The sequence below is a fragment of the Lactuca sativa genome, chromosome 2 (assembly GCF_002870075.4).
Source record: "Lactuca sativa cultivar Salinas chromosome 2, Lsat_Salinas_v11, whole genome shotgun sequence".
NCBI lineage: Eukaryota > Viridiplantae > Streptophyta > Magnoliopsida > Asterales > Asteraceae > Lactuca > Lactuca sativa.
This window is the reverse complement of record NC_056624.2, coordinates 68,073,520-68,085,084: the sequence shown is the minus strand read 5'-3', so window position 1 is coordinate 68,085,084 and position 11,565 is coordinate 68,073,520. Positions and strand designations below refer to the sequence as shown.

Here is an 11,565-nt window from a genome sequence, read left to right as displayed (position 1 = left end):
AGGATCAAAAAGCGGGTGTGAATAACCGTGCAAACTTACATGGTCCCCTCACATGTTACGATCACCTATTCGATGTGCCGGTAAACCACACACGCTCCACCGAACTATGACAAACATTGAGTCACCATTTGCTACCTTTTCTTAGAACCATTTAGTGTGTCGGTAAACCACACACGCTCCACTAACGTCTTCGCAAGGGCACAAAGTGTAATTTCATGGAATTGCATCAATTCACTTTTGCCTAAGTAACTAAGATTGGGAATTTGAAAAACATTTAGTTACTTTTGTACTTTATACTTGTAATGGAAGGTTTTGTCCTATCCCACCCGTTCGGCTAACGACCCTCCACTAGTCAAGAGTGTGGTGGGTAAGAGTGGATACCCATTCAATCGCCATTTTATAGGCAATTTCCTTAAACACCCCTTATAGATCAGCTTCGTGAATGAGGCCTACTAACGGTAAGACTGACTTTACTCATATATATATATATATATATATATATATATATATATATATATATATATATATATATATATATAATGTTAGACTTTTAATTTTATATATAGTATATGGTGTATTTTATACTTTTAAAATACTAGGTGGTCAAATTTAACAATTATACTTTTAATTAAATTAAATTGTAAACCAAAACTTTATGGATTCATTAAATCTCCTTTAATTATACACTTTAATTAATTAATAAAACCATAAGGGTGTGATTTGAACTTTTCAAAACAATACTAGGGTTTAAGAATTTAACATTGTAAATTAACTTTTAATCAACATTTAAATTCAAAAACTTGAGGGCAAGTTTTGAAACATTTCAAAACATTAGGGTTTTAACTATTTAAATTTCAAAACCAAAACTTTTAAGTTCAAATTTAAATTATAAAACCTAAAGGGGAAAATTTGATACTTTTCATAACACAAGGATCAAATAACAAATAATATAAATTAAACAATTAATTTCATCATCATCTATATTTGACCTAATTTCAATTTCTTGCAAAATAAGTTACCCAATTAATACAAATAATCAAACTTTATCATATAAGGAAGTAATTATCTAATTAATTGGTAATTATCTTTTGTTTTATGAAGGATATACTCATAAATATGATTAAAATCGGATTTTAATGACTTAGAACAGATAAGGAAATTATCCATGAGAAAAACAACATGAAATCCCGAAATCCCCTCTTTCTGACGTTCGAACTCGCCGAGTACCCATATGGACTCGTCGAGCAGGGCCTACTCGCCGAGGCTACAAAGGGACTCGCCGAGTTTAACAGGCAGTTTGGCCAAAAAACGATTTTGCAACTTGAATAAACACACAAGACATCAATACAATAGAAACCAATCAAGGCTCTGATACCACTGATGGGTTTTAGTCATAACAACATCCTATGTGCTCATACAAACCCTAATGCTTGGATCTAGGTTTCTCTATTGTACATGCAATTTATCCAAGACTATAAACCCTAATTCTAGTATATGATAATCGACATTAACATAATAATGGGTTTAAGATATTACCTTGATTGTTATGTAGCAATAACAATCTCAATTCCTTCTTGTAATGACTTTAGAAAGCTTAGAGTCACAAATGTCACTCCTCTAATGGTTCACAAACACCAAGAGCAAGACGATGAAGAGGAGGAGAGAAGGAATTTGTCCAAAACCGTCTAAAACCCTAGAAGGAAGCTTGTCCACGTTTTTGAGGCATAAGGGTTCTATATATAGTGAGGCTATTAGGGTTATCTAACAAGGAAACCCTAATTTGGATGCTTAAGCCCTAAGCAACCCATGGACTCCTTTAATTAAAGGCCTTGGACGATTTCTTATGGGATTCCCCGTAGAATTCGTCCAACCTTATAATATAAGGTAATCCATAGCCCAATTTCCATTATCTTATACTTACAATCCAGTCCCTTAAGTTTAATTAATCTCTTTTAGTCACAAACTTAATTCTTGTTAATTCTTGACTAATATTAGTTAAACAATATGATTTCTCCTTTAATATATTATTCCCATAATATATTAATAAATCATATTTAATCATTTCTCTCCATAATTTATCCTATCAAGTTGCTTTGGTGAAGGCAACCCAAAAGGACCACGCACCATCGGGTCAAGTACATACTAAAATAGTTATGGACTTAGACACTAATCCAACAACTATAACCATATACATACACATTTCATACTTACACATACACTACTAATAATATGACTCATGCATGATTTAGCACATTATTCGAGTTGCATTCTAACTCTCAAGGGAGCAAAATATAACTGTAATTTGTTCTTTGAGTGTTTTTTTTTTTTTTTTTTTTTTTTTTTTTTTTTTTTTGTAATTTGTAATTTGTAATTTTTAATTCTTTTATTAGTTCTCCAGTCACCAGTCTTTCTGATTGTCTAAATGTTTGGGGTTAGATTCATTGAGCTACTTTCATTTTTGACAAAACTTCAAAAATGGTCCCTGTGGTTTTCGAAAATATCAAGTTTAGTCCCTAAGTTCAAAAAACCTCACAGATAGTCCATGTGGTTTCAAAACTTTTAACAAATGGTCATTTTCGCTAATGCCGTTAGCTTTTGGCCGTTAAGTGAAGGACATTTTTGTCTTTTCACTACCACAGGGACCATTTATGAAGTTTTGTCTTATTTTTTTAAAAAAAGAAAAGAAAAATAATAATTGTTTAATATTAACTCTCTCTCTCTCTCTCTCTCTCTCTCTCTCTTTCTTTCTCTCTCTCTCTCTCTCTCTCTCTCTGAGATCATCACTAGGGTTAAGATCACAACAATGGCCGATAAAATCAATTCCGTGTTTCAATTGGGTCAGAATCTCATGTTAGAAGAAACAATGTTATTGGAATCAACATTTCAGGGTTTAGGCGAACACGAGCTGGAAGAAAAAACCCTCAATTTGAAATCGATTCACTTGCAAATTTAACCAATTTGGTGTCCTTCAACACTTCTCGATTCACTCTACCTGGTTCAGTCCCTAATGGATCAAGTCTTGAGCTTCAAACGAAGTAGAATGAATTAATCCCCGAAAAAACACAACAACAACCGAGTTGCTGCCTCCCTCGACTTCACCTTCTTCTTTCTTCTATTTCAATGATAAGCCGACCCAACCACCGCCTGATAACCACCGTTCCTAGTTGAAGAAACCCACCATCGCAACATGTCCTAGTAAGTTTTGTTCAACAAAGAAGAAAGGTAGCCGAGAACCTCCGACTTCCCTCCTGTTTCCTTCTGTTTTTGAATACCAAGCAAATCCCTCTCTATATCCTTCTTCCTCCATCGAGCTTCACGTAGAGATTTTCCTGCGAAATCACAGGGTAAAAACCCTTCTTGTTTTTTTTCTTATTGAACCTCCATGAGCATCATCATGATCATCGAACCCATCACCGAACACCATCCTCCCCCTTCTCTTCCCCTTCGGAACCTCTGTGTACGATGATTTAGACACAAAAGCAATCTCTTAACAAATTTAGATCCAGATGCATGTATGGAGTAGGGGGATTTTAAACCCATATGAAATATTGATCCTGACTTCGCTTTTTTCTAATTAGATTCGAGCAAATTGCTTTAAATGTGGAGGAAGGTCATACGATGGTCCATGGCTAGTAATTACTTATAGCTGGGTGATGGATTGGCAGTGGTTTTCCATGGGAATACCAATCAAGGTATAAGCCATCTAAGCACCTCCAAATCTAGGATTTTTGGTTTCCAAGTTTTGATTTTGGTTACCAGATGAAGTTGATGCTTTTCGTTATATGGCATAAACGAGAGAGAGAGAGAGAGGAAGAGAGAGAGAGAGAGAGAGAGAGAGAGAGAGAGAGAGAGAGAGAGAGAGAATTATATATTAAAATAATTATTTTTTAGTTTTCTTTTTATTTAAAATAATAGAAAACCTTCATAAATGGTCCCTGGATATTGAAATGATGAAAATGCCCCTTACTTAATGGTAGAAAGCTGATGGAAGGACTAAACATTAAAAGTTTTGAAACCACAGGGATCATCTGTGAGGTTTTTTCAACTTAGGGACTAAACTTGATATTTTCGAAAACCACAGGGACCATTTTTGAAGTTTTGTCTTCATTTTTTCTTATTACAAAAACAATGTTAAATGAATGAAATAACATTGCACTTTTGTTGATTTGATTATTATGGCATCCTATTTTTCATTTCTTGTTACTACAACATTGTGTTTTGGAAAACAAATACCCAATTATAGGAATATCATCCAAATACAATGCAATTTTACTTCTATAGTTGTATAGATTTTTCAAAGATTATTTATAACAAGAAAAAATGGAAAGTACAATGCTATAACTGTGTGAAGTTTTCAGAGTATGAGACTTGATATTGAAAAAAATGGAAATTTAGTGGAGCAATTATGGAAATAAATGAATGTAGGATGCTAAGAGTGCGTTGAACCAGCCAAAATGCAAAACAACCATTGTGAGATTTCAGATTAAAAGAAAAAAAATGATACTAGACTGTAAGAGAACTGGAACAGTCGATGTCAAAAACACTCATAGGCAACAAATTCATTCCGAAAATCACAACACATAACAAATAAGATGATTTCAGAAAGATACGTGAAGTTATAAATGAACTGTAATGCAGCTCCTAGTAAGTACAAGGAAAAGGAAACAACACCAAATAATGGAGATAAGTTATTCAGATAAAACCAAAAGAAAAAAAAGCAATCCACAAGGTCTTGAATTCTAACATGGTAGAGAGTTGTTAGATTATTGAGCTACTTGAATCCAAAAAGTCATGGCTTTACTGAACAGAGGTTTCAAGAAGAGGTAAGTTTGAGCAATCGAGAGATCATGGCAGCCACTTATTTTCTTGATAAATCGAACCAGAAGCTGAAAATATGACAGCACCAGTATCTTTTTAATATTGTGTGCTACTGATACATCAGATACTTCCACCATTAAAACTTCAGGTGAAAGCAGAGTTGAATGTAAAAAATAGCAATGTACTTTCATTGACACATATGTTAAAAAAAGATCCATTTTTTTAGATAAATGGCCTAAGAAAAATCTATTTTCAGACTATTAAAGAAATGTAGGGATTAAAACTGAAAAACTGGATACATATTATATTACAAAAAAAAGTATATCAGAAGATAAATATAAATAAAACAGTCACAAAGGTAAAGTCTAAATTACATAAAACATTATATATTAACTATTGAAAGAGAAATTATAATGAAATATTGAAATTTATAAATGATTACTATAGAATGCTGAATAACTCAATTATTGGACACCTTTTGTATTGGATACCCTTTTCCACTATAATTACCGACAAAGTAATATCCTTGTGGCTGCTTTTTCATTCATTGAGTCTCTTTTTGTTCCACCATCTCATAGACTTACTTTATCAGTTTCACCTTTTTTTTCCACCATTCATCCATCCACTCTTCCTCTCTTCTCAATTCTCCACAACAGTGAAAATGGCCGAAGGTTTAGTGACTATTGCTGCCGAGGGGATACTGAAAAAGATTTTGTCTATTGCTGCTGGAGAACTAGCCATTGCCTGGGGTTACGAAGAAAAGCTGATCGGCCTACACAGAACATTGGACCTGATTCGTGCCAAGTTGCTCGATGCGGAGGGAAAAAAGGAAACAAGGGCTGTAATGGTGTGGCTGAAGCAGCTAAAAGATGTTGTGGGTGAAGCTGATGATGTGTTGGATGAGGTTCATTATGAAATGCTGAGGCGTCAAATAAACAAAGAAGATCAGGTGGAAAGAAAGGTACCGTGTCTTCCAAGCTTGAAAAGGTTTTCATTTCGTAATGAAATTGGTCATAAAATCGAAAAAATCAATAAAACTTTGCTTCTCATCGATACACGAGCAAACAGTTTAGGACTACAAGGTGAACACTCTGCTGCCCCTGTTCCAGATCGTCTCTATTGGAGGGAGACTGTTCCACACCCAGAAGAATTTAAAATTGTTGGGAGGGTGGAGGATGAAGAGCACATCATACACCTATTAACCGAGTCAAGAAAAGAAGAAAAACTTACGATTGTTCCCATTACGGGAATGGGTGGGATGGGGAAGACCACTCTAGCTAAGTCAGTATACAATAATCCAAAAATCCAGCAACGTTTTGATGTGAAAGCATGGTTGTGTGTGTCGGTTAAGGTTGACATCAACACACTTCTCGCAAAGATCTATGAATGTTTTTCCGGAAGGAAATCTATGTCAGACCTTAAGGTCAATTTAATTAAAAGTCTTGAAGAGGAATTAGCAACAAAAAGATATTTGCTCGTCTTGGATGACGTTTGGGTCGAAGAGAGGCAATATTGGGAAGATTTTAGGAGTTGTATGATAAAAGTAAACTCAAGAAACGGAAGTGGCATACTTGTCACTACACGTAAGCTTGATATCGGAACAACCGGAATGAAGGTTGATTCATGTCTTTTAAAAGGTCTTTCTGATGATCATTGTTGGGACATCTTTAGAGAAAGAGCGTTTGTGGCAGGCACAATGCCATCGCGAGAACTGGAGGAGATAGGCCGTGAGATTGTAAACAAGTGTGGTGGTCTACCATTGCTCTTAAATTTAATAGGTGGCATGTTGGCAAATTACAATGACAAAGAGAAGTGGTTGGCCATTAGAAATAGCAAAGTTTGGGATCTAGAAGATGAAACAGAGAGAGTTCAAAAGAGTTTGGAACTGAGCTTTGATAATCTTCCCAATTCTATGGCCAAGCGATGTTTTGCATATTGTTCAATCTTTAAGAAAGATAAGGTCATGAAAAGAGAAGAACTGGTCCTACTTTGGATGGCTTTAGGGTTGGTTCAAGCGCATGAGGAAAGAAACAAAGAGATGGAGGATGTGGGAAATGATATTTTTCAAATTTTGAACAACAATTCGTTGTTCCAAGATGTTGAAAGGGATGAGTATGGTAAAACCACTCGTTGTAGCATGCATGATCTGGTGCATGATCTTTCATTATCACTTTCAAACCATGAAAGCTTAAATCTGATGGATGCCACAAATGATGATATTGCATGTATGCCTCAGGTTAGACATCTCGCTTTTTACCAAGAAAAGAACAACGACGATGAATTCGAAGGCAATGTTTCTTTGATGTTCATTGAAAGGAATCTGGTGGCTAGAAATTTGCATACATTGTTCATCAAATGTGGAGTTAAGAATAAATTTCCATTTCAACGATTAAAGTGCGTACGAATCCTAAAACTCAAAGGATGTAGAATATGGATGATAGACGATTCAATTGGAGAGTTGGTGCATCTCAGGTATCTTGATTTGTCAAATACCAGAATCCATGTTCTTCCAAAATCTATTGGTAAACTTTACCATTTGCAAACTCTCAAGCTGCTTGACTGCCTACATCTCGAGTTTCCTGAAGAAATGAGAAATTTGATAAGCCTGCGACATTATGAGTCCCACCAAAGCCTTCCCGCCAATTTTGTGGGACACTTAACTTCTCTTCGAACATTAATGCCTTACTTCCGTGTGCTTAGAAACGAGGGGCATGGAATTGAAGAGCTTAGCCGTTTAAAACACCTCAGGGGAAAGCTCTGTATTTTCAATCTAGAAAATGTTAGGATCAAAGAGGATGCTGTCAAGGCAGATTTATGTAGCAAGAAAAGTTTATATGAGATTGAATTCAGTTGGAGCGAAAATCATGAAAGTGCCAGCAGAAACGACAGGGAAGTATTGGAAGGCTTGCAACTCCCTGGGGATGTGAAAATATTGCAAATTCAGAATTTTTCTAGTGATAGTTTTCCAGAATGGGTGATGAAGATGGGGATCTATGTTGATGGGAAATGGATGCTCCTTAACAAGCTTGTACAGATCAAATTAATAGGTTGTAGGAGTTGCCTCTCTCTTCCCATGCTTGAGAACCTACCACATCTTCGAGATCTTGTGTTGGAGGATATGGACAGCTTGACATGCTTAAAGAATTCCAATGTTACTGGATCTACCAAGCCTTTGTCTCCTTCCTTGATATCGCTCCGACTAGAACGCATGAAAAAACTGGAAAAGTGGATAGATGGAGCACCCAACAGCTCAAAAATGATATCGCCCGTCCTACAGATATTGAATATCAATGGTTGCCCGAAGATTACTCTCATAGATGAATGCCATCCCCATCCTCTTGTTTCCTTAAAGATACGGGACTGCACAGGTCTGGTGTCCATTAAGAGCATACACGGCCTTACATCTCTTGAATCTTTAAGTATCGAGAAATGCCCGAATCTTTTAGGAATAGCCCCCTTTTTTGGTGATAATTACCCGACATCAGTAACGAAGATGGCAATGGATATTGAAGGGAAATGGATTCCTTTTGACAAGCTCATATCAATCACATTAATAGGTTGTACGAGTTGTCTCTCTCTTCCGGCGCTTGAGCATCTACCACATCTTCGGGATCTTGAGTTATGGTTAATGGACAAGTTGACATGCTTAAGGAGTTCCGATGTTACTGGATCAACGAAGCCATTGTCTCCATCGTTGAGATCGCTCCAGTTAAGAGGTATGAAAAGATTGGAAAAGTGGATAGATGGAGCACCCAACAGCTCAACAATGATATCGCCTGTCCTCGAGAGGTTGGACATTGATTTATGCCCAGAGATAATTGTCCTAGATGAATGTCATCCCCATCCTCTTGTTTCCTTAAAGATATCGCATTGCACAGGTCTGGTGTCCATCAAGAACATACAACGCCTCACATCTCTCGTATCTTTAAGTATTGAAAACTGCCCTAGTCTTTTAGAAATAGACGATTTGTCCAACCAGTGTCATTCTTTGAAGACTGTGAAAACTGACATTTGCCACAAACTGCAGTCTTTTAGAAATAGACGATTTGTCCAACCAGTGTCCAATTCTTCCTTCAGTCTCCCAATGGAAATCATCGAGGAGTTACCACTACCAGAAACAGAGCTCGATTCTTCCTAAGTCTCCACGAAATCGAGGAGTTAACACTGCACAGGTATCAGAGACGGAATCAGTGAATAAATCCGTCGCTAATTAGCGACAAATTACCCAGGGATCGGCGACGGACCCGGATTCCCGCATTGGCTTATCGATTTTCCTTGATTCAGCGAATGTTCTGCAAGAAATATTATCCACTGGTGATAGGTCGATGGTTTTATTAATTTTAGCGAGGGTTTTCCTACAAATTAGCGATAGATGTTGCTTTTTTATTTCAGCGACCGATCGTTTCCCTCCTAAATATTTGGGGATTCCTTACATAAAGATACAACTTCAGTAAAATTACGTCTCGCGCTTGGTTCATTCGTGCGATAAACCCCTCCATTATCGCCACCATCACAACTGCACTTCTACCGTTTCAATCACGCTATGGTACTCGGTCTAGAAGTTGTATATAATTCCTTTTCTTCAAATGATAACATCAGGTAACTGCCGACATTATCCCTTCTCTTTTGTTTTCTTTTGATTACGTCATTTTGTTTTTACTAGGGTTTGATGGTTTTGAAGGCTTATCTTATTCACTTTAAATTTTTTGATAGTTAAATTTTTTTTTATTACGAACATGATTTGTGTTCATTAGGTTTTTCTTTTTACTGTTAAGTCCACTCTCATTGGCATTTTGTAGATTAGTTGATATGGTGAAGGCTTGCTGTAACTAGATTGAATAAGTTGTCCCCACCAGCTTGGATGTTTTCAGGTCTACTTGATAATTAAAAAATGTGAATGATTTCAAGATTTTACTTGTGGAGGGTAGACATAGAATTAAAAATTAGTGAAGTGTACCAATGTAGCCTTTTATTATCTTACTTGATCTTTAAGAAGGTTGCGTATGCTCAAGGCTACTAATATCATACTTGTTTTTGTTTCCCCAAGCTAGTTTGACCATTTTGCCCTTGGATTGATGTAATTCTTGTTGGTTGCTTCTGCCCCTGTTGTGGTATTGTTAAGCTCGTGGTAGGTGGACCAGAAAGGCTTGACTGCTGCTACTTGTTTCTAGGTTGCCCAATTAGATTGACCATTTTGCCCTCGTGTTGATGTTTTACTGCTTGATTGCCTCCACCCCTGTTGTTGTAGTGTTTTTGTGTAAACATACTAAACCAACCGTTTGATAGCATTTAACAAGGTGTATTTTACCACTCTAATTATTTTCAGAACATTTCTTAAAAAATAATCATCATATAGATGATAAGCAATTGATTATTGTTCTTCAAATTTGTGTTCAATTGTGAAATAGATTTATTATTGCTTGTGTTCACAAAATGAATGCATTTCTAATGTGAACATATTTTAAAATTCATCTTCTTTTAATAAAACTATATTATTTTTTGTCTTTATGCAACTTTGGCATTTTTTAAAGAATTTTCATATTGACAGTTCTAACATTTTAATTTGCAGGAAACAATGGTGTTTGGTAGAAATCCATCAAAATGAATTTTGAGTCAACGGACAAGGGGTTTACTCATTAAACTACTCAAGGTTCACTCTCATAACTATCACTACACTCGGCATCCTATTATAAATATTGCTTTATTTCTAATGTGTAAAAAAATGTTATTTTTGTGCTAAATTCCATGGCTATTTGAAATATATTATAAGAAAGATTTACATAGACGTACCAGGTAAACGAGCAACAAGCTGTATCGCAACCCCTTTTTGGATGGCAAAACTAATTCTTTTAAAAACATATATAGATCTTGAAGTCATAAAATGTAAAATTTTTATAATTTTTTCTAAATCCTTTTTACAACCACGGAGTAAATATGAGATTGCTTTATTTCTAACGTTGCTATTTACTTGTTTATCATGTGTATTATTAAAATGGTGTCGAGTTGAAAGTATGTTGATATGTTGTGTCAACTTGAGAGTATGTTGCTAAAGCATAATGAATTTGAAAGTTCATTGCTATTTTCTATGAAGTTGAAGGTATCACGGTTAAATGGTTTAGTTTATTTTTTTTACTTATAGGTTATTGTTGATCGAATACGCGAGGAGTTAAAGGAAGAACTCACCAACGCATTTCTGACAGACATTAACACCATATTAGCAATGGAGCAACAACAAAAATCATTTTTTTTAGCGACTTCCATCCCTAAGTATAAGAAGTCTTTCGCTAATTTTGTTGCTGCCCTTTAGCGACAAAGGATTTTTGATAGTAGTATTCCATCGTTGATCCCTAAACAAGGAAAATCCAAAAACTAATCATTTTTTGTTTTGTTTTGTTTTGTTTTTGTTTTGTTTTTGTTTTTGTTTTTGTTTTTTTGTTTTGTTTTTTTTTTTTATTTTTTATTTTATTCAGTTTGACGATAAAACAAATACCTAAATGTCCAAATAATTTATTTAACCATCATTAGCGATGAATGTTCACTTAATAAAGAATTTTTGGGCTTATTTATGTTGGACCTTTTGTTAAGCCATTTAGGTAGGTTAATTTTTAGATCAAATCCCTAATGATGGCAACTTAATTATAATTGTTGATAGTTAATTGCAAGAACTTTGTGTAAGTTATCTAAATAATTATACAAATTAGTTAATTGGACCTAGATAACTAATTACATTAGAAAATCGTAAATAAT

At 35.2% G+C, this 11,565-nt stretch overlaps 1 protein-coding gene across 2 annotated transcripts; it reads left to right on the top strand.

Moving 5' to 3' along the window:
- The first annotated feature begins 5,381 nt into the window (after positions 1–5,381).
- On the top strand, positions 5,382–11,384 carry LOC111875940 (putative disease resistance protein RGA3). 2 transcript variants are annotated; one of them, XM_023872469.3, is made up of 3 exons: positions 5,382–9,364; positions 10,388–10,468; positions 10,958–11,384. In XM_023872469.3, the coding sequence occupies exon 1, from the start codon at positions 5,480–5,482 to the stop codon at positions 8,954–8,956; it is 3,477 nt and encodes a 1,158-aa protein (XP_023728237.1). In that variant the 5' UTR covers positions 5,382–5,479; the 3' UTR covers positions 8,957–9,364; positions 10,388–10,468; positions 10,958–11,384. The 2 variants fall into 2 exon arrangements, with proteins under 2 accessions (XP_023728237.1, XP_023728236.1); XM_023872468.3 differs by having other exon boundaries at positions 5,382–9,417.
- The last annotated feature ends 181 nt before the right edge of the window (positions 11,385–11,565 follow it).

Coding starts and splice junctions, on each gene's coding strand:
- LOC111875940 (XM_023872469.3), top strand. CDS start 5,480: ATGGCCGAAGGTTTAGTGACTATTGCTGCCGAGGGGATACTGAAAAAG.